At 48.5% G+C, this 23,696-nt stretch overlaps 1 protein-coding gene across 1 annotated transcript in view; it reads right to left on the bottom strand.

The window, feature by feature from the left end:
* Positions 1-3,594: 3,594 nt before the first annotated feature.
* LOC105810663 (putative neuroblastoma breakpoint family member 24) overlaps positions 3,595-23,696 on the bottom strand; it is a 29,935-nt gene continuing 9,833 nt past the window's right edge. The window contains 9 exon segments of the mRNA XM_012644694.1: positions 3,595-3,599; positions 3,821-3,871; positions 4,890-5,089; positions 6,920-6,979; positions 10,167-10,196; positions 12,133-12,358; positions 12,461-12,524; positions 12,527-12,615; positions 19,998-20,144. Of these exon segments, the coding sequence (XP_012500148.1) occupies positions 3,595-3,599; positions 3,821-3,871; positions 4,890-5,089; positions 6,920-6,979; positions 10,167-10,196; positions 12,133-12,358; positions 12,461-12,524; positions 12,527-12,615; positions 19,998-20,144 (872 nt within the window).

The raw sequence follows: 23,696 nt of genomic DNA, 5'->3' as shown, positions 1-23,696 counted from the left end.
TTTGGAGCCTTATAAATTTTCTGTTTGTGATTTTTTACGACATGCCCATACATACGTAAAATATGCTGCCATATAGTGGGTATTAGCAGCCATAAGCAATGTAGGAGAGGTACCAGTCCTTCCGTAGAGACTTAGGGGCCAGGAGAGCTACAGCCTTACCCTCCGCACTCCTGCAGTGGGGTCTGGGCCAGTCCTCATCACACATGTTATATTCCACAGGGAAGTGGATGCACATTCTCAGGACAGGGCTAAGGAAAGACTCCCACAGCCCCTGACAGTCCAGGGATCACGAGGGGCTGTGGCCTGCAAGGCTGCTCCACATTGCTGGGGGGCCCCCCTCCCTGTCTCCTCCCTCGGGACACCCTCATTCGCACCAAGGAGTAAGTTTTCTTGAAAATGTCTTTCGTGTGTCTGTTCTGTGGCATCTTCCTGAGAGCACACACACTGTATCAGACTGTCATCATCACCACCTGGATTCTGCGGTCTCCTCCCAGCCGGGTTCTTGGATTGTGTCACCTCCACACTGTCAGTCGCCTCACCAGGCTCCTCCCCCACAAGTCCTGTTCTTACCACGTTCCTACTCTGCTTCGGAAAACTTTCCCTCCACGGCTCACAACACGACTCCGCCTCCTCCCCCTTCCTGGTGGTCCTTCTCACTGTGGCCCCACGTTCCTATCTAACCTCACTTCCCCCCACTCCCTTGTACAGATTGTCCCCTGGAGTCGGGCTGCCCCTCCCTGACCTCAGCCCTGCACCAGGGGCCTTCCAGCATCCAGGTCTTTGTCCACAAGCTCCTTCTGCGGCCTGTGTGCCCTCCATCGTTACGCATGGCACAGTTTACCACCATTAACCGTCACCCAAGCAGGACACTCAATAAGATGTTATGGTAGTTCACATTAGACTCTCGGGGAAAACATCCTAAACCAATACACCTGTCGTGGAAGGAATTGTCAAGCACAGAGGGAAGCATCGCACAGTTGGCAGCACTGAAAGGCACACTGAGCCAGGAGTCTTTTCCAGGACTCTTGGCACGTCACCTGGTCTCTTCTCTAATGTCCTGTGAGGTGAGCTCACTCCCTCCCAGTCTGCCTTTCTCTTACTGGACGGTCCTGGTAGTCGGGAACATTCCTCAGTATGGGGCCAACTCCTGATGCCCTGAAGGCTTCCTTAACAGGTTTTTCCTTGTTTAGCCTCGTGATTGTCACAAAACTAACCTGCTCCCCACTCCCTTAGGTCATTCAAATATTTGAAGCTGGATCTCATCCCACTATGGTCTCTGAGCGTCAAGGGTGAACATTCTCAGTTTTTCGCCTGTGTCCAGCCCCTCACCAATTCTGGACCCTCCTCCACAGACTGTGAAGACAGGTGTCCCTGATCTAACCACACCCCAGGGGAGTCCCGTCCTCCCACGTGGACCTACCATTTACACCACTGCAGATGCAGACTGAGGGGGCTTTCCATGCAGCCTAGACTCACCGATGGCCCCCATGCTACGTGGACCCCCTTTCCTGCCCCTCTTGTGAATGGCTGCACAGTCAGGTTTCCCCAGCCTGGTCCTCTCAGGGGACAGTTTACAGTGAGGCCAAGGAGTGTGGCACATTTTCTCCTGCTGGCTGTGAGCCTCTCCTCCTCCATGCAGAGCCTTCTCCCCGCTAAGCTTTGGAGACCCTCTCCATGCACAGAACAAGGAAAAACATTATCAAACTTCTGGATTTCTGTGCATATTATTAGCTGGATATGTGGGAAAAATCCCTCATGAAAAGATCGATGTGTAATTTAGGTTTTATTTATGCTATATCTACTGGAGTTTTCCCTGTAGGGAGAGAATGGGGCAGGGCAGACCTCCCGTGGCACTGCTGCCGGGGTCCCGGCTGTGCACTGCACACACTATTCACACGTTATCACAGGGAACCCACCCAGGAGGTGTCTTTCTATAATTTGGGCCCAACTGCAGAGATAAACTGGCCTCTCCTGGCTCATGTTCAATGACACTCTGGCAGGGCCGTCCCCTCCCACACTCATCTCACTTCTGAGACCTGTGTCTGGGCATCTCTTCCTCCTCATGTGAGCCCAGTCCAGGCCGGGGTGGTTCTGACACAGAGCCTGAAGCTTTGCAAGGGCCCCAGGACAGCCAAGCTGAGTGTGGAGACCCTGGGGACAGGGGTGGGAGAGACAAGGGCCTTTGAGCCTCTGGTTGGCTTCCCACAGAGCCTCATGGAGCTGCAGCTCCACCTGCGGAGTGGACGGCCCTGCTCAGGACGTGCAGGAGACACGAGATGCCACCCTCAGGAGACAGCCTGGGCAGACACTGCTGGGCACATCCTGCAGTGGGGCTGTGGGGGGCTCCTCATCCCCCTGCTCTCCCCACGTGACCTGCCTGTGGATCTACAGGCTGCCCAGGGCAGTGGGGGCCAGGCTGGCACAGACATGGCCAGGCGCTGGGGATACAGCAAAGCTCCCAGACCCACCTCGCCTCTGTGCCAAAAACTGCCCAAGCACCTGACATGAACCAGCAAGTGTCTCCTGGGCCGGCCTGTGGGACATCGCTCAGCCTAGACCGAGGAGCTGAGCACAGAGCATGGAGGGCCATCTGGGACACCAGTGAGAAATGATTTGCTTTATGATGGGAGGACTCATCTGCTCCATCCAGAACAGAGCCAACCCCAGGCTCGTCAGGCAGCAAGGCAGCGCTTCTGAGAGGTTCTTGGCAGTCAGACAGACCAGCACCACCAGAAGGACGGAAATACTGTTCACTCAATGCATGTGACAGTCCTCCATTCACCATCCCCTCCTGCAGCTCAGTGTTGAGACTGCTGAGACAGGAAGAACCAAAGATGAAATCAGGAGGGATGAGACCCCTCCGCACCCAGTGGGTCCTGACTGGAGGCAGAAGGGTGGGGTCCAATGGCATGTGGCCCTCCCTTTACAAAGGGGGCAGGAAACCATCCTCCTCTGACTTGGGCATGGCTTGGATGCCTCGGGAATGGGGGGCGAGAGAGAGAGAGAGAGAGAGAATGACAGAGAGGGACAGAGACAATGACAGAGAGAGATAGAGATGCAGATAGAGAGACAGAGATAGAGAGACAGAGAGATAGAGACAGACATAAAGATAGAGACAGAGAGACACACACACAGAGAGACAGAGAGAGAGAGGGAGGCAGAGACAGAGCCCACACAGCAGTGCAAAGTGCACTGACGAGATGAGGAGCTAATGGGGAAGAGACTCCAGATGCCCTGGTGGGGGCAGGCAGGACACTTAGCACGCAGGAGACTCACGACACTGGGTCAACCCTGTGCACAGATGTTGGTGAATTTCACGCACAGCAGCCCAGAGAAGACAGGCCCCTGAGGCACTATTGACTCCCTGAGATCTTGCGCAACCTAGGCCTTTTTTTTTTTTTCAAAATTGTGACATGAGATGATTGTTTTGGTCTGGTTCTTTGCTGGCTATGATATTCCTGTCAACGACCTAAGGCAACAGTGTAGAAAGCAGACACACATGTCCTGTGTGAGGTTACAGCCTCACACAGGAGAACACGTGATCTAGCTAAGGGGAAGGTGTCCCTGAGGCAAGTTAGTTCCCCCTGGTCAGACTCACTCTGCAAGTACCACAGAGGACACGGAGCACCGGAGCAGAGGGCAGCCTTGCTGAAGGGGCTCTGCCATCTCTGGGGGGTGAATGCCATCAGCGCATTCAGTAGCCTGTGTTTCCCTGGAGTATGAAATCTTGGTGACTTTGACCTCACGTTCTGTACTTTAGATGCCATCCTGCCCTGCCATATCCTACCCTTGCTTCTAGTCCCTGCTAATTCATTGTCACCTGGAGGCCAGTACTCTAGATCTTCTTCATCTTCCTCATCTTCATAGTTTTCTGCAAACAAATTCAGAAATGTGCAGACATTAAATAGTTCCATTACACATACCGGAGCCTATGCGGGCACGGAGACAAATGATCTCTGTGCGAGTTCAGGACACACTTAGGGAATCGTACCGATTTCATCTGCTGACGTTAAAGCAGCGGCGAGGCATGAGATGCCGATCCAGCCTGTAAAATGTGCCTGACTCACTGGATCATTATCATGGTGTGCTCTGAATATAATTGAGAAAAGTTAAAATATATTTTAGTCTCCCGATCACTGGATACTTGCACAGTTTTTTTCTGGATTTCTCTAGCTATGTGCCCCTCCCTCTACAAGGAAGCTCAGGGCGTTATGTCCCCTCACAATTCTCGAATAGACCCTACTCAGTGCTCTAAGAAGAAAGTGTAAAGCCCTTTGCCGCTTCCCTCCATGCAGCGGGACTTCACGCTGACCCCCAAGTTGGCTTCTGCAGTGGAACGGGGGGAAAGTCCATCTAGAGAAATTGTTCCAGGATAAAGCAACATTTCTGCCACCTGAGCCTACTATTTTAACCAAATCATCCCAAACAGTTAGAGATGTTATCCCTTCTGGAAGTGCATTCGTGGACATTCGCTCATTCAATAGTCACAGCTACCAAGCAGCACATTATTTGACCAATTACTGATGAGGGTCTAGAAATCTAGACAGGACAGATCCATCCCTCACCTACAGCTGTGAAGGCCAGAGCTGTGGCAAGAGCTCAAGAAACTGCCATTCTCAGCCCAGGGTTCTTTGCACTCTAACATCTGCTTCCTGCCCCAGAGGCCACATTCCATCAGGGAGGACGGTGACAGTTGGAAGGTCATGACCTCCCGTCCAGTATATTTCTCTTCTCTGTTCCCACCCTGGCTCTGCTGACCCTGACATGGCCTCAAATTTGATGTGGAAACCAGAACAGCAGGTAAAACATTATGTATAAAGGTGCGGAGTCTCTAGTGAGCTGGGGACCTTGGAGCAGCTCAGAGCCATGAGGGTCTGTGGCCACCTTACCTGGGCTGAGTGAGCGGGCGAGGTGCTCTGCCAGTCTGTGCCTCTCCGCCAGTTTCTCCTGGTAGTTGTCAGCATCCTCCTGCGTGAGGAGGGCCTTGAGGTGCTGGCTGAGTGAGGAGGAGGCCTCTCTCCCTTCCTGTAACTTGTGGCGTAGCTGGGTCAGCTCTTGCACCTGATCAGGAATTAGGACGTAGTATTTTCTCAGGTGGGTGGAAGGGAAAACATCAGAGTGGAAAGGGGGTAATAATAGGTGAGAAGGACTTGGAAAGAGATGCCGTGACTATAACCCCAGGCGGCCCTTCCAACGGAATTCTGGCACACATCTGGTGAATGTGTATCAATTTTTCTGAAATTACTGGAAAAGCAAGTTTGTTTCTGAGACATTGTATATCTAGATCCTATGCCTTCTTGATATGAACTTTCTTTTTGTCTAGTTACTTTTCTTGCTGTAGAGAATCTGCCGGCAGGCTAAGGCCAACAACGTAGGAGGCAGGGAGCCGTCCCTCCTGATTTTAATCACACAGGGCAGTGCTCTGTGGTGTATATTTGTGAATATGGAAACGCATGAATGATTACACTTCACCTGGCTGACTCTATGTAAGAAATTAGTAGGAAGTGGTAATCAACACAGGAATAGCAAAGAAAACAAATGCCACTCCCTACCCAGACCCTTCGTGGTTGGCTGATCAGATCAAATAGGTATATTCAGCAGATCTGTTTTCCCTGAGATACCCAGATGCCCCCAGATACCACCTTAGTTCCCATTAACAGTCCTTGATTATCAGAGTCACCTGGGGACTGCTGGCTCTTGTCCTTCATTCCTAGAATCATGTAGGTTTTCTGCAAATAAAACAGATGGGGCCGGTCACATGACACAGTGGCTGCTTTATACATTGCAAATGCAGGGATATAAATAGGCTCTGGGCAAAACGAGGATATTCCAAGAACACTGCAGGGAGCCGTAGGACATGTCCTGGGAGAAGGAACTGGCCCTGCTTCCCTGAACCACCGAATAGACAGTACCTGTTGTGATAGATCATCAACACATGTTCACTGCTTAAAACTGGGTAAACAGTTAAACATATTATTTTTTCTCAGAGATCATGGGGAACTTGCTTTGCTGTTTTCTAGAGGTGCTGCTGCAACTTGCCCCAGTGGATCCCCTGGTTGCTGTTGCTGTACGTGAGAATAGATCCTGAGATCAGACTGATGGATGCAATATACAAACTCTCACAAAGCGAAGAATCTTTGGTCCTGCTTAGAGCACGTGATCCTTGCCCATCCATGGAGGCTGGAATGTCGGGGCCAAGGCTTGCCTTCAGGGAAAGTTCCACACACAGACAATGCTTAGTGGTGTTTGCATTTTGCTGCTCAGATGATGGCTTCCCAAGACAAGCTGACTAGGAGGAGAGGAACTGGAGCCTGGAAACCCTGGGAACAACATCTCCAAAGATACCGGAGACCGTCACACTCCTGGAGCAGCTACAGGTGCTCAAAGAGCACCAATCGGAAATGACAATTAGAAGGACAACTGAAGGAGAGATGAGATGTCTCATCATAAGAATCATCTGTCAGAAGGATTCTGTGCATGTACAGCACAAGTGGCAGAGTTGGCCAGGTCACCCTTACTATGCTCACCCTCACTATCCTGGTCTGTCTTGGGGCCAACAGCCTGCCTTTGGCAGTGAGTGCCAGAGTGACACAGGTGTATTCTGGGACTAGGAAGAGTGCAAAACTCCCTCACACCCCTAATATTTGCTTTTACACTTCGGTCGTAGAGTTTGGTTCAAATGGAGGTGGGCTTACCAGGGCATGGCTGCAGAGAGACATCTCTCGACATGGACAGGTGAGCACAAAGGATATGGAGGCTGCATGGGAGGCCACTGGAAGCCTCAATCTCCCTGTAACAGGAGGACTCACTGGCCACATCCCAAGCAGCGCAGACTTCATGCTCATCACACAGGAAAGCAGGACCATTGAGAGGCTGGTGGGAGTCAGACAAGTCATGGCAACCGGAAAGCGCCCAATACTGTTCGTCCAATGAGCCCTGCCCCACTTCGTTCATCTGCTTCTTCTCCTGCAGCTCCCTGCTGAGGGCAAAGGGGGAAGGAGAGCAGAATATTAAACAAAGAAGGATTGGGCATCACAGCGTCTCAGCTGGTCCTGATTGGAAGCGTAAGTGAGAGGTCCCAGAAGGCAGAGGGGCATCCACTCAGAGAGGAGGAATAAAACAATCCTCTTCTGACTAAGGCAGGATGGGGCTGTCACGGGGCTGGGGAGGGCAGGCGTGGGTGGAGAGCAGCAGGTGCTCAGTACACTGGCCACATGACGCGCTGACCAGGAAGGACCCTCCACTCCCCCTGCATGGTGTAGTCATGACTTGGAGCACACGGTGAGAACCGTAACACTTGCTACAGCTCCAGCGCAAGGTTGGTCCACGTCGCTTGCAGGGATGCAGTGAATAAAGGCTCCTGAGGCTTTGTTCACTCCAACAGATCATCAGTCAGCATTCTAGGCCTTGGTCTCTTAATATTGTGACATCATAAGATTTTTCTCAGTCTAGTTATATTTCTCATTATAAAATCCCTGGCAAGTAACAAAGGCCAACCTTGCAGAAAAAAAATATGCATCTTATCTTGGTTTTCCCAGTATGGGACAGATTGGTTGTTCTCCCTGGGTGAAGGAATATCTGAGATTAGTTCACCTTGGGTCAGACTGACACTAGGTTAGTAAATTTGAGAAATTAATGAGAAGTGTAAACCAATGGTAGAAATACCAAGAAAACAGCTAACATTCATAAAGGGGTATTCGTTGTTTGATGAATGAATGAAAAAGGTATTTTCAGCACATTCAGGTTGTTCTGGATCTGGGATTTCCAGATGTCAACAGGGCATTGACAGCCCATGACTGTGAGTTACCTGGAGGGTGCTGGCTCTGTTCCATCCTCCACCTCCTGAGTGTTCTGATTTTGATTTTCTGCAAATAAATTCAGACAAAGCTAGTCATATCATGCAGTTCCTACTTCATACACTGCACAAAGCCCTGTGTAATCACAGGGATGTAAATATTCTCTGGAGGAAAAAGCCCAGCACATTCTTCAAGGAACCTTGTTGGTGGCTTCTGGTTGTGCCTTCTAGGAAGTGGCTGGGCTTGCTTTTCTGAGCCACCGAGAGGACTGACTCACACCTCATGCATCATCCTAACAATGTCCTCTTTATAGCCGCTCCCCATCATTCGCATCACCGCCTGAGCTCTGCCTCCTGTCGGATCAGCAGCAGCATTAGATTCTCATAGGAGCGCGAACCCTACTGTAAATTGCACATGCGAGGGATCTAGGTTGCAGGCTCCTCACGAGAATCTAATGCCTGATGGTCTGAGGTGGAGCTGAGGAAGCGATGCTAGCACTCGGGATTGGCTGCAAATACAGATTATCATTAGCAGAGAGGTTTGACTGCACAATAAAGGTAATGCGCTTGAATCATCCCAAAACCACTCCCCAACCCCTGGTCTGTGGAAAAATTGTCTTCCACGAAACCAATCCCTGGTGCCAAAAAGGTTGGGGACTGCTGCTAACACACCCCAGAATGAGGGCCTTTATCCTTACTGAGGTGCATTCACGAATATTCCATTCCCACATACGATGGCTACTGCTACGTGTGATACATTTATTACAGATAAGGACTCAGAAATACAGGGGGGATAAATCCATCACAGGCTCACAGGTAGCAAAGATAGCACTCAGGCTAGAGCCTGGAAACCTTTCATTCCTACCAGGACTGTTGTCCCTCTAACAAGTTGACTCTTGTCACCCTCTCCTGCTCTACTCTAACAGGGACGGAGGCTGCCTCCTCAGCCAGAGGCCACGATGCGTCAGGAGGAAGGACAGAGTTGGAGTACCGGGAGCTCCACCCTGTGCATGTCTCTCCTCTGCTCGCCACCAGCCCTGATCCCGTCATGGCCATAAATGTGGTGTGTAGACCAGGACAGCTGGTTAAAGAGTCACATTGTGAGTGGAGTGTCTTGTGAGCTGGGCACCTGTGGCAGCTCAGAGTACCAAGGGCCTGTGGCCACCTTACCTGGGCTGAGCGTGTGGGCGAGGTGCTCTGCCAGCCTGTGCCTCTCTGCCAGGTGCTCTCGGAGGCCCTGTCCCTGGCAGTTGTCGGGATCACCTGAGGTGCCTTGAGATGTCGACTGAGTAGAAATGAGACATTTCTCTCCTCCTGTAATGTCTGCCTTAACTGGTGAGCTCTTGGGCCTGATGTTCAATTAGGATATTAGATCCCCTATGGTGGGAGCAAAAGAAAACATTAAAAGGCACAGGTGAGCAATAGATTATGTGGGCTTTGGAGGAGATTTCTGTGGAAATATCCCCAAGAAGCCTTCCAAGTGCAATTCTGGCACATTTGTGGTGACCTGCTGGTGGCAAAGAGAGAGAAGAATGTACAAGGAAAGCCTCCTCTGTATCAGAAAGTGCTCCTGTAAGATTCCTTGACATTCCCTTCATGTTTTTCTGCTGTGTAAACAGCTGGGTGTCTTCCTGAATTGGCTTCGTAAAGATGTCCCTTCGGTTTCTCACTTTGACCTGGGCGTTTCATGTGAAAATGCACTTAGTGTATTGCGCAGTGACTGGACACACAGCCACACAAAGACACGTGGCCGGGTCCAGAGGGCGCTAATTGATAAATTGAAATAACACGAGATGACAAGGCCAAGAGGACACCACTCTTTGCATAAAAGAATCAGAATTCACATTCAGTCAGGAGGTGATTGTGATTCAGAGTAAATGGGATGGTGATTGTGCAGCATTTTTAAGGTTTTACTTGTATAAATTTAAGGGGTACAAGTGCAGTTTTGTTACAAGGGTACGTTGCGTAGCGGTGAAGTCTGGGCTTTTGGTGTTTCCGTCACCTAAATGCACATGTGACTACACTAAATACTGCTGAGTTGTTCACTTTCCTTTGGTGAATTTTATGTTATGTGAATTTCCCCCTAACGATTAGCATTTAAAAAGAGAAAACATGGCTCTGAGTAACAGCCGTAGGCCAGAATTTACCATTATTTTTTTTCTGGACTTGTTTTATAAACATTTGTGCGACACGTGCCTGCCGTGCCAGTTCCTGCCCTTCCGAGGCCAGGTGAGCTCGTACCTGGCCCCGCTGAGCTGCCCCACTTCAGCCATTCTCACCCTTCCCACCTGCCTGCCCGGCACGCTGCGCCCCTCACCTGAGCTGTCAGCTGGAATTGGCTTCCCTGCTGCTCCTCCTCTGCAAATCCAGCCTCTCCCCCAGCACGGCCTCTAAGATGTCTCTGCACGCCACGCCTGCCTCAGTGGGAGGCTGGACATACTGCTGTAGTCACTGCCCGCAGGGGAGATGCAGGGTCCATTCTGAGGACAAAACTGTCCCCAGTACCAGCCTCCATGCGGGGATTTCCACAACTTTATTTCTCAACCTCCCAACTCCATGGCACTGATAATCCCCTATTCAAAGATGAGGAAAGAGACGCTTACAGGCACACGAAGTAACTTGACAAATGACTGAATCGGGATTTGGGAGAGTCAGAATTCACATCCCCCAGGGTCTGGCTGTGAATCAGGGGCTGCTCGACCAAGCCGTGCAGCCTGTGGCGTAAGACACCGCGCTGGCGCAGAAGCGGGGATTCCTGCATAGCTGGGAAGGCCCGAGGACCACAGGACTGACGGTTCCCTTGTGCTGGGAATGTAAGGAAGGCACAAGTGTCCCACAGATAAAAAATCGTATCTGGGTGCCCTTGTGTAAAATAGAAGGCGTTAGACCACAGGGACCTCAAAGAAAGGTTCCCAAACACTAGGGAAGCTTGAGTTAAATTAGAAGTAACAGGAGTATGAACTCAGAGGGTTTATTCTTGTCAGACACAAGAATTAACTAATGTATTCATTGCAACCAAAGAAATAGGTGCTACGATAGCACCGTGTAAACAGAGGGGGAAACTGAGGCACAGAGAAGGCAAACAACTTGCATTGGAGCCCCAGAGACACGCTCAGGGTCCTTGCCCTACATATTGCACGTGACCTCAACACGGTCTTCAGCGCTGTTCCATCTTCTTCCACTTTACAATTTTTCCATGTGCTTATATTATGTTTACAAGGAAAGGCGTTAGTATTAATGAAACATGGTTTGTCCTTTCCCAAAACTCTTCACTTCTATAATAGGCTTCCGTTTTTATTTTCTGTTTAAGTCCTTTTGATTACAAAAAAGCCCCGTCGATTTATTGGAAACTAAAGTGTAGGGAAATGATGCAAATTCAGCCTCAGGGTTGCAAGATTCCTTCTAATCCTGCTGTCGTACACGTGAGCGTGCCCCTGTCCCCGGGATTCCTTCAGTCACTGAAGCTTGTCTTCCCAAGCAGGACAAGGGCTGGCAGTGGACAGGCTGACCGCTGCACGCTGGTTTGTCACAGGCGCTGCTATTCTTCTCCTTGTCCCTTGTTCTCACTTGGGCCACACGTCTCATAGCTCAGACCTTCAAGGTCCACCGGCACCTCCTGGCCGTCCTGCATCCCTGAAGGTTTACCAGCTTGGGAGACACACGGGGGTGACAAAGATTCCCTGACATCTGCAGAAGCACCATCTGCCTTCCAGCTAGGTGTCGAGTTATTTCCTTGCACTCAAAGAAGAACCGGTGTTCCAGGTAGCAGGACTTCTCTCCCGCCAGGGTCGGCCCTCTTGAGGGGGTCGTGTAGGAAGGCCACAACTTCAGTTAGGAGCACACTCCTCTGGAAGGTCTTTAGGCAGGGGCTGTGTCCCATCACCACCTTCCGCAAGGGGAGCAGCACAGTGCGTTCCTATTGGGCCTCAACAGAAGCTTGAATTGAATGGAAATTCATTAGTCCCAGACAGTTAGACCAACGGTGATGTTATATGACTGTGGTATTTGATGCAGTACAGGGACGATCCTAATATTAATACAAATCAGTCCAGCTTGTTCCTCAAAATCACAGGCACTTCCTTGCCTGCCGCAGGAATAAATAACTGAGATTTTAACCCAAGTCTCATCCTACTCCTCACTTGGAATCATGGCCAAACTCTTTGTGCCTCAGTTTTCCAACCTCAGAAAAATGGGGTTAAAATACCCACTTTTCCCTTTCTAGGAATACAGTTTGGATGAAATTTATTTTGATAAAAGGAAGAGAAGAATTGAGTCTAGAGAGCGTTTATTTTCTCAGAGAGGACATACAATCATTCATCACTTTGAGGGTGGTGAACCTGTAGAACTTACTGTATTTCTGCAGCTGGTTGGCCAGGGAGTAGGCAATAGATTCAGAGATACGCCATTTCTCCTTGAGGTCTCGTAACCGCTGTTTGCTCTCTGCCAGCTGGGAGCGCAATTCCTTGTTCATTTCCAGAATGTTCATCTCCGCCCTCTGCCTGGACAAAGGGCTGAAGGCTCCTGCCATGCTGACACGTGTAGCAGAAGAGGTACAGCCAGGGGCTGGGGAGAAGAAACCCAAACACGTGATGGGTGAAAAAGAAATGAAATCAAATAGGTTTCCTCAGGACTGAGGGATGGCAAACACTGTAATTCTTAACTTACCGTTGGGAAAATCTTGACCAACGCCCCACAGATCTTGACAGTCCTTTACTGTAGAAGGAAATTCAAGATGCCAGAGCTCAGAGCCGAAGGCACTGCCTGTAGCTCAAACTCTGACTAAAGTGAGGGAGGTAGAGTCCAGCGTGCCAGGTAATGGTCTGGGGTTGCCGTAACAGAATTAGAAGGTGTGTGTGCCGTGGGATCTTAGGAGTCCCTGGGCCATGCTGATACACAGGCCATGTGGTCTAGTCTGAAGGTCACCATTGATGGTGACACTCCCCCACAAGCAGCCACGTTCAAGAGTAGACACATGCTCATATATTCATCTTTTTCCCAGTAAATCTAAGCCTATTGTTCATTCTCATGTATGTGTGAAAATATCTAGGCAGAAATAGTTTTCCCACAGATTTTATTTTCTTCAGGGTTGTTAAGTAGTCACCCCACCATTTCTTCTTCTTCTTCTTTTTTTTTTTTGTGGCAGGGTCTTGCTTCATTGCCAGGGTTAGAGTGCTGTGGTGTCAGCCTAGCTCACAGCAACCTCAAACTCCTGGGCTCAAGCGATCCTACTGCCTCAGCCTCCCGAGTAGCTGGGAATACAGGCATGCACCACCATGCCCGGCTAATTTTTTCTATATATTTTTAGTTGTCCAGCTAATTGTTTTCTATTTTTTTAGTAGAGATGGGGTCTCACTCTTTCTCAGGCTGGTCTCAAACTCCTGAGCTCAAACGATCCACCCACCTCGGCCTCCCAGAGTGCTAGGATTACAGGCATGAGCCACGGTGCCTGGCCCCACCCTACCATTTCTTTACGATGAATATAGATCTTAGAACTTTTCCTGAGTTGAATAATGTTAAACTTTTGCAATGTTAAAATGTAAATCTCTCATGACGTTCTTCTCTGTATCTTCTCCCATACCTCCAAATCTATTAAAAAGTACAGAACAAAATTGACTTCATGATACTAAGTGAACAAATACTTAGTTTTTCAATATGGTTTCTGTCCTGTCTCAATATTCTTGCTGCATTCCAGGTTCATATTGGCTTCTGTTCTCTCACTGGGGTAGCTGTGTGTCTCTCAGTATGTCTACATCAAGTTTGACTTCTCTACCACCTACATTCCTTCCCTGTATGTGGGCTGCTTCGGAGTTTTATTTAATGTCACTAAACATTATATTTCATACTTGTTATTAATGGATTTCATTGTACACCCTCATGTTCTCTTTACCAGCTGTCAGAGTGATTAAAATAGTTTATGTATATATCCTCGAATACACGAAGTGACCGTCTGTATTGGGAAGACTCGTAAACCTGATGAGAGGTGTTACATTTGCGCTCCATTCGTTCACATGCTGCACAGATCAGGCATCAAGAGCAGTTTTACGCAACATTGCTCCATAGATCTGTGTGAGTTGACCTGACACCGTCAACCTGTGGTTGTGTCCCACTAACAGAACATGGTAAGATCAAGGTCATGAGTCTGGGGTGATGCAGTGTCCACATGCAACGGGGTTCAGAGACACAGCAGGTGAGGCTGAGGTGAGAGGGATGGGCAGGCATGGGAGAGGGGCGCCCTGAGATGCTTCCTCACTTTTTTGGCTTCCATTCCCACCCAGGTCTTGTGAGCCTGAGGCTTGGGAGATGCCCCGTGTTGCCCGGGTCTCTGCAGTTCAGCCGGTGGACCTGCCTGAGTTGAGGGAGTAACACGTGTCATCATGGGCCCCCGAGTGTTCATGTCAAAGTGGAGGGAGGAGGACTGCTCAGGTGCTTTTGAAAGCGTGCCCCTCACACCACGCTATATCCTCCAACTGCAATGTGTAGTGATAGTGGTTTTGAGATGTAGTAACTCTTGAGTGTCCAATGGGTGCAAATTTGTACCAAACGTGTTTTTTAAAGAGTGATGTTTCTCTGAGCCAGCTCATTGGTGGCTCCAGAAACGTCAAACCATTTTATACACTATATTTTGGCCAATGCTGTAAGTTCCACCCTGCTTCCTCCTATGTCTACCCCATGGCATCTGAGTCATTCCTTGGCCCTGGTGGCAGAGCCATTTTTCCACCTTATTTATTAAAGACCTTCTGATTTGGTGACATCAATGCACGTGGTGGTTCTCTTTGGTATTTGGTGTATAGGGACATCTTTTGGGTCACTTGGAGAACATTTTGTCTCCAGAAGACATTGAGTTCTGTGAAATACGGTTAATCATCTCTCACTACATGACACTTAACCCAGCTCATCCATTGTATTCACTTCCGGAGCAGGTTCTTGACCTTTTTTTTCCTCTTTTATGGTGGTGGTATTTTATTTTATTTATTTTTTATTTTTTTAATTTTATTTCAGTATATTATGGGAGTACAAGTGTTTAGGTTACATATATTGCCTTTGCCCCACCTGAGTCAGAGCTACAAGCATGTCCATCCCCCAGATGATGCGCACCACACCCATTAGGTGTGAATATATCCATCCCCACCTCCCCCCAACCTGCCTGACACCAGTGAATGTTACTACTATATGTGCACATAAGTGTTGATATTCGCATGCTACACATCAGCAAAAGGGCTGATAATTATAATCTATATAGAACTCAGGAAAATCAGCAAGAAAAAAATCAGACAACCCCTTTAAAAAGTGGGCAAAGGACATGAACAGAAACTTTTCAGAAGAAGACAGACTAACGGCCAGCAAACATGAAAAAATGCTCAACATCTCTCTGCCTTTTTTGAGGTCTATTGCCTCTCCAGACATTATTCAAGGTTTTCTAGTCCATCACCGCGTAGCTTCTCTTCCTGTTACTGCAACCTAAAAATGATCTGTGAAATAAAACACAGGGAGGGGACCCATGCTAAGGATGTGTGTGACATTCAACTATGACACTGGCAGCCAAGACACTCTCTGCAGGAGGTTCTGATGGTTTTGGCCTGAGTCTACAGGGTGTGGAAAGCCGAGGGCTGTCACTGCTCCTCCTAATCGTCTTGCTCATCAGCAGGGAGAGCCTTTGGTGTGAGCTATTGACTTCCCACCTACAGAGACCCCTGGCTGAGGCTGGAGCAGACGACTCTCAGCTCTTTTGGGTAAGAATCAGCGCTCACTTCCTCTGAACCCCAGTCAACAGGCACAAGGCTTTACCCACAGGGGCTCGGTAACTGCACTCGCTGAGCTCAACTAACTTAGAATCCAACTTCCCTACCAAGTACAGATGTTATATTTTAAAGAATTGGACAGGATGAACAGAAGAATGAAACAAGGGATGTGAGATTTTTCTGCCTCTTTGAGAAAAAAAGTCATTATGTTTATCAACCACTTGAATATCAGAAAGCCAGGTTTTAGCCCTATTTCCCCTACATGTTCCCTGCAAACATGGAAATTGCTTTATTTCTTTCTATATTCATTTTTTTGATGTAAAAGCTGAGAATAAAATATGAGGTGCTGAAATTCTTCATTATTTAATTTATTTTCATGTGACGAGAGAATAGCAAAGCATGGAAAGCATTTAACTTATTAAAAAGAATAGAGAACAGCATCATCTTTTTGGCAGACATGCATGTATAAGTCCCACTAAACTTGCCTCACGGTGTCTCCAGGTGGCCGTGACGTAGCTACCGACAACAGCAGTTTTCTCGGGAGACCTTGGCAGTGTTGACCTTGAGACAATCTGGAGGGCAGATGTCAGTTTTATTTTGGGAGATCAGGAACGTTGTGTCCCACAGAGGCCGTCCAGCTGTTGGAAACAAACAGAAGGTGGAGCAGGACAAGCACTGAGGTGACCCCCACACCACATGGGACACTCCCTCCAATGAGCCCACAGCCACCACACTTCTCAGGACTCACCGCTCACTAGACTGAGAGCTCTGTGAACGCTGGGGTACGATTTTACTCACCTCTGTGTTCACGGTTCCCAGCTCAGGGCCCAGCACTGAGGGGCTCTTAGCAGTGGTCGTCAATGATGGAATAAAAATGGTTTCAAAGCTCCAATCATCCCACCTGCCTTCCTTCCCCAAATGTCCTGTGAGGGGCGCTCTGCTTCCTGCCAGGGTGCTGCACGTCTCCTGTCCGGAGGCCCCTGCCCTACAATATCGATGTCTGAGGACACGCCCCTGTGGGGGCTCCGATGAAAATGGAACTGCTCTCAGGAATTCCCTTCCTGGTGGTGCAGAAACGTGACTGTGACCTCTACATCAGTTCCCTGGGCTGCCACAAGGCCTTTCTCAACTGAATGGGCCGGAGCATAGACCAAGTATCACTACTTCATGTGCAAGGGTCCCCTTGCCCTGGTCCGCTGACCTAAAGCAGAAGGGTTTAAGGTGCAAATGGGCATTCTCAGCCCTTCTCCTGCTAAGCCCACCCTTATGTGGAGGGCGTCCACTGCCAGGGCAGCCCTGAGGTCGAGGCTCCCGGGGCCAGGCCAGGCCTCATGGTCACATCCTCCCCCTCTTGGGGTTGGTGCTTCTGCACCGTGTAAACCAGCTCTGAGTCCCCCCTGTGGGTGACCTTGGCCAGGTGCACAGGTTCACTGTGCAGTGAGTTCCTTTCCCATCTGCACTGCTCACCCCAGGCTGCTCCTGGAGGCTTTGGGTGACAAGGATTCCTCAGTGACCCTGATGTCTGAACCCAATTTGTCCTTATTCTCACCCCCTTTGGTTTCCACCTGCTCTACCATTACCGTGTCCTTGTTTGGCTATTCTCATCCCCAAACCTGCTGACTTTCTTTCTTCCCTCTGCTCCCTCAGTTCTGAGTTCTCATGGTGTGGACTCAGCTCAGGGTCCATCAGGGGACAATCAAAGTAGGGACCAAGGTCTGGTCTCAGCTGCAGGTCCCAGGGCACTTTTAACACACACTACAACCCCCTGAGACTCAGAGCAAACTCAGCAGGAATGTCCCTCGGAGAGGTACAGTAAGGACCTTCACTTCCTGATGAGGAGACGGAGGCTCAGAAGGACTAAGAGGTTTTCCCCAGCTCCCTCACCGCTCGAGGGCAGCAGGGCCACTTCACAAGCTTGGGCCTCAGCTTCCCTGTCCAAATCACCTAAGTCTCCCACCAGGAACTCACATCTCAGCTTCTGGGATTTTGGATCCAACATAGCTATTTCCACTGTTAAAACAAAATATCAGATGGTTCTTTCCTGGGCCAATCTTTTATCACAGTTCTATGGTTCTTTACTCCCGTGGGTTTTTTTTTGTTTGTTTGTTTATTTTTTTTTTAAAGAAGAGGATCTTGCTCTGTTGCCCAGACTAGAGTGCAGTGGCGCGATCATAGCTCACTACAGCCTCAAACTCCTGGGCTCAAGCGATCCTCTTGCATCAGCCTCCGGAGTAGCTATGACAACAGGTACCCTCTAGTAGGCAGAGCTCACTATTTATTATTATCATTTGTAGAAATGGAGTCTTATTATGCTTCCCAGGCTTGTCTTGAACTCCTGGCCTCAAGAGATCCTCCTGCTTCGGCCACCCAAAGTGCTGGGATGATAGGCATGAGCCACCACACTTGCTACAGTTCTATTATTTATACTCAATTTTCGATCACTTGACTGGTCCAAGGGGAACGAGGAACACACAGTATCAAATTATATGTAACACAGTCACAAATAAGGTATATTTATGTGATTATTTATAAACCATGTGTCTCCTGAGTAGGAAGATGATCTTCCTCAGAACAGGGACTCTGTCCACCCTGGTCACCCCGTGTTCCCAGTGCCTCCACGAATACCTGCTACAGAAAACAGCAGTATATACTTGTCAAATGGATCATTAACCGTCACTAGGAATAACTCACTTTTACCAAAGACCTCTAATCCTAACCATCATCCCAACCAAATTCTATCCTGGGTCAGTGCAGAAGCAATAACAGCACAGCCTCGGCACAGGCAATCTGAGATTGAAATGCAGCTTCACACACGCCAAGGATGCTTTAAAGGAGAATTTTTATACTTTCGTTGAGGCTATAATCCTCATGCAGAAATTAGATAGGGCAGCACTCACCTCTAGGGTTTGGGATGGTTAAATAAAATAATAGGAAGCAGAAAAGGATCCCAAACTTGTCTAGACACAGAGCTAAAGTCACTGGGATACTTGTTAAAAATCTCTGGAGATAAGGCCCAAGGATCTAGTTCAGAGAAATTTCCCTAGAGATTCTCACGTAAGAAAAAAGGCCACAGTTAAACATCCATCCTGGGGAAAGATCCCCAGAGCTCTGGTAGCTACAAGAACAACTCAGCTAGAGCAGAGCAAGTCCCTTGTCTGTGGTGACATTTTTTTGGGAATTGTCCCCTTTTTCACATAAGGTGTCCCACCTGACAGGGGACATATGCAGGAACCCTGCTTCCCCAGTCTGGCTTTGAGCTCCTCCATTCTCCTTTAGGCTTCTCCCTCTGGTTAAATGCCGGAGAATCTCAGCTGTCATGGGGGTCATTTTATTTTTTTTTTTAGGAACGTCCCTCTTATTTTCTCCTCCTTTGAAGACAGTGTGGGCAGAGATGGGTTCTGGTTCTCTGCAGTCCTAGGCTTTCTCCTAAGCCACCCAGGTGAGCCGAAAGCACTCATGACTGGCAGAAGTCAGGTCAGTGAGGAGGACCCAGAGGAGCCTGGGAGACGGTGAGAACCCATGACGTGGTCAATATCAGGCCCATTTGGGTGGGAAGCAAGTCCCGAGCCATTAGGGGGAGGATGCTGCCGTGAGAACAGAGAGGAAGAACCAACAAAGTGTGAGAAGAAAGGAAAAAGTAATGATTTCAATGAAGAGGAAATAAACGCAGAGCCAAGAGCCCAGAGGCAAAGCCCCATGTCACAGAGAATCAGTCCAGGCTTTTGACAGTAATCCAGAAACCCCTGCTGGACTATGCCCAGCTCAATTTCAAAACTACGTTGGCTCAGTGACTTCCTTGTACTTTCCATTTTCCCACTTTTTGAACTGGAATCTCTATAATTGTCACCAAATGTCTGTCCCAGCACTGCACGTTAGGAGTAGATATGTTGTTTCTTTAGTTTCACAGGTATACAGATGGAGGGCAATTTGCCAGGGAAGTAAAAAATGTCCTCATGCACCTCATGTACACTTGATGTAGATGAAATTTGGGACTTCTGAGCTGAGATGTACCTGAGTTTTTTGACTTCGATGCTGTCATATTAGAGAGTTTAGGACCTTGGGACGGGTGAATGCATTTTGCATTTGGGATGGACATGAATCTGCGTGGTCCAGAGGTAGGAACATAGTAGGCAGAATTTCTAAAATGGCCTCCAGATATGCCCCACCCAGATTCCTGGAACCTGCGCCTATGAAGAGACATCACTCCTGTCACCATGATGTCATATGGCTCTGTCGTTTTCAGACGGGACTTTATTCCCTTCAACTTTGGCTGCACTTGTTTTAGACAGATGCAGCTGGATGTTAAGAGGCCGCACAACTATGAAGGTCTGAGCCAGTAGGTAGGCCAATGACCCAAGTGTTCTGGTGAGAGCTGCTGGGACATTTAGGTAAAGGGGCCCAAACGTGTTGGAAAATTTCTTTAACTGTGCTGTGGCCGGGTGTGGGCTGAGTGGACTGCTCACCTGGTCCTGCCTCAGCAGCAAATCCTTGCCTCTCTTCACAGGTCTCCCAGGGAGCTTCCCACGTCCACTCTTTGTCAGTGCAGGGATCTGGACCCTGGGGCCAGAGTCCACTCATCAGCTGCTGCATGTCTGAGTGGCTGGTGCCGCCTGTGAAGAGAGAGCCAACAGGGAACCCGAGAAGGCCAGGGGTGAGAGCAGAGTGCAAGGCTGGAGGGGACCGCTGGGTGGAAATACCCCAAGGACATGTTAATTTCCCTAAATGCCCTTCCAGCATAATGAAGGCACTGAGGATTCAATCAGCTGCCCTTTTAAAAGAACACTGAGGCAGCTGCTCTTTTTGAAAGAGTAGGGTGTCTGGTTGAAGCCAGGCTGAGTTTCTTTGTCCTGTCCTTTATCCAGCTCACGGGATTCTAACTTGGAGCCTGAAAACTCACTGCATTCCATTTCATTTTAAAAAGAGGATGGAGACCCTGAAACTAAACATCTACAATGTATTTTACAAGTGGCTTTTACAAACATTCTTTTTTTCCCCCATTTTGACAATGTCTCTATAAGGGAGGGTATTATTATTCCCATTTTATAGATAGGGAAACTGAGGCTCAGAGGGACTGTGTGACGTGGTGGGACATGTTGGTAGATCCATACTCTAACCTGGCTCTAATCTAGTAAGTAACAATGGACACACGCTCAGCTGACAAAGTTTTGCATCCTTCTAACTTTTCAACCCATTCATCCAACAAACCTGGTAGGGACTTTTATTGTTACCCCTGATCTTACAGATCATACAGTTAGTGACAGGCCTGGCCTCCTAATGCCATATTCTATTCTCTTTCCTTCACAGCATTTCTCTCTGGGCTCCTCAAGTTCTTTGAGCGTCTATCCTAGGAGTCGGTATAATAATTTTTTCTGTAAAGGGCCAGATAGTAAATATTTTAGGCTTTGGCAGCCATAGGAGCTCTGTTGAAACTGCTGAGTTCTTCCCTAGCTCAAAAGCAGCCATCGATGTACACAAATAAATGGGTGTGGCTGTGTTCCAATAAATCTCTATGGCACCGAAATATGAATTTCATATAATTTTCAGGAATCATGAGTTATTATTCTCATTTGATTTTTTCCAACCACTTAAAAATGTAAAAACCATTCTTAGCTTGTGTAAGGCACAAAAACAGGCAGTGGGCCATAGCGTGCTGGCCCCTGGTCTATCTTTGCCTGTAAAATTGGGGAGCAGTAATCCTCTGTCTTGGATTTATGAGGATTAAACGAGATCACACTGGTAACGTGTTTTGCGCAGAGCCCATCATCCCCCTTAAATCAAACTGTAAGAGCATGAACTTCCCTGGGCCTCAGTTTCCCCACCTACAACAAGGGAAGGTTTGGCCATGTCTAGCCCCAATAGTCTATGAATTTCTGCCAAATTACTGCTTGATAAAGAGCTTCCACTGCCTGCCTTCTCCCTGCCCTGAGGACATCTGTGTCTCCTGGGTCTACCCAGAATTTCCCACCCCACCTGCTTTTTCCCAGCCCTAGACCTTACATGTTTTGTGCCTTGGCTTGCACTGAAGTGAACTAGATTTCTTCTCCCCGTTTCTTGGAGAAGTTTTAGTGGGCAGACCCAGCCACTTGGTGGAGCTGTGGGAAGATGTTTTTCCTCATAATGGCACTTGGATGTTTCTCCCGGAGGAGAACTTTGGGTCTAAAGGCAGGGACACCAGAAATGGCGCTTGGCGGAAAGAGGTGTTGTCCACACCTGTGTGTGTGTTCCCAGCATTTTGTCCATATCCTGTTAATTTGGGCGGTTGGGGCTCTGAGTTCAGATGTTTCAGGACTCCTAAGAGGGGCTCTTGTACAGGAGGAGCCAGGGAAAGACAGATCCCCCCGGTTCTCAATCCAAATTCCTGGAAGTCTCTTAGCTGCCCCTTCTGTTGTGGAGGGAATCAGTCTCTCTCCTGATCTTGTAACACACACTTTCTTTTTGAAGCCATTACATATATAATCAAATGGCCTTTATCTTTCAATGAGCTGACTTTTTGTGACTTTAATGTAATGACTGTTTGAGATGTGATGTCGCTCAGATACTAGCTGCTGTGTAGCCAAAATACCTGAGTTTGAATCCTGGCTCCCCATTCGCAAGCTGCGAGACCTCACGTTAGTCTTTCAATCTCTTAGCACATTCTATGAAAAACGAGGAAAATAAAAATATCTAGTCCCAAGTAAAGTATCGTTATGAGGATTAAAAACGACCACTCGTGGGAAAGTGTTTTGCAAACTGTAAAGCGTGATACTGATGGGAGGTATTGGAAACTGCCAGCGGCTGAAGACTGTCTTATATTATTTTCTCTCTGCATCGCTGGCACAATGGCTGCACCATCATAGATGCTCAATTATTAATATTAATAACATCTGTTGAATGAATGAGTGAACAGGTGGATGCAGAGTGTCATGAAGGGGTGGGCAGATTGGAAATGTGCCTGTTATTATAAATTAGGGGTTTCAAAGGATGAGGCTGGGAGAGAGAGTGGGAGAAGCAGGCCCTTGAGAGGAATTTGGGGCACGCATCTCCTCTGCCAGGAAGGCAGCTTATGCATCCCTCGCTAGCTGGCTGCTGGGCTGCCTGGCTCCACTGGGCCTAGCTGCCAGGCCCTGGGCCATCTAAGCCCTGGGTGACTGTCCCAGAGCAGGTGGGCCAAGAGCTTCTGCCTCCACAAGCAGGCTGGTGACCTGCCTGGAATGCCCTCCCTCTCGTGCCTGCTTTTAGAGCCTAAGTCCCTGGTGACAGTAAACATAACGCATGCAGGGCCCGGCACTGAGCCACTCTGGGTCGCGGCAGGATGGGGGCTGAGGGACCTGTCTCCCATGGTTAAAAAATACAAATAAAAACAGCACAGGTAAATATAGGCAATTATGTAGGAAATCCATGTCCCAAGCCTGTTTTTTCTTGACCTTGTTTTTTTTTTGGGGGGGTGTACAGAATTACTTGGGAAATTATAATTGTTTTACATGGTTACTATAGACCTGTTAGAATAAATCTAATAATAATCTTATTTAAACAGTAATAATAGCGGATCTCATTTTGTCAGTTTTTACTATGTAGGTACCATGCTAAGCACTTCATAGACATTATCTTAATTAGTCCTATAAGGTATTAACCCTGTAGGACTATATCCCATCAACCATATGAGGTAAATATTAGTACTAGATCCATTTTACAGATGAGGGAATTGAGCTTCAGTTACTTCCTGGGGTCATAGAGCTAGCCGATCAAAGAGCTGGAAGTCAAACCATTCATTCTTCCATTCATTCATTTCACAATGATCACCTGCTGTATACCAAGTACCAGGGATTCCTGTGTGAACAGTACAGATAAAAATCCTTTGTGGAGACAAACACGACAAATATATAAACGATGTACTATGTCGCGCAGTGGTAAATGCAATGGTGAAGAATAAAGCATCTTGGGGAGGACAGGGGAGCCAGGAGTGGGGTGGCTGGGGTGGGCTGTGGTTCTAAACAGGATAATCAGGAAAGGCGCCCCTGAGAAGGTGACGTCTGAGCAAAGGGTTGAAGGTGCGGGGTTGCTGAATGGCATGGGTCAGAGCAGAACTTCGCCACCTGTGAACTTTGTCCAGTTGGCAAATTGGTGTCCAAGGAAGATTTGGATTCATCTTTCCCTTAAGTTCGTTCTCACTTTCTTTCCTGGGC

The sequence above is a fragment of the Propithecus coquereli genome, unplaced genomic scaffold, assembly GCF_000956105.1.
Source record: "Propithecus coquereli isolate 6110/MARCELLA unplaced genomic scaffold, Pcoq_1.0 Scaffold218, whole genome shotgun sequence".
In the NCBI taxonomy this organism is placed as follows: domain Eukaryota; kingdom Metazoa; phylum Chordata; class Mammalia; order Primates; family Indriidae; genus Propithecus; species Propithecus coquereli.
This window is presented reverse-complemented; position numbering and strand designations above follow the sequence as displayed.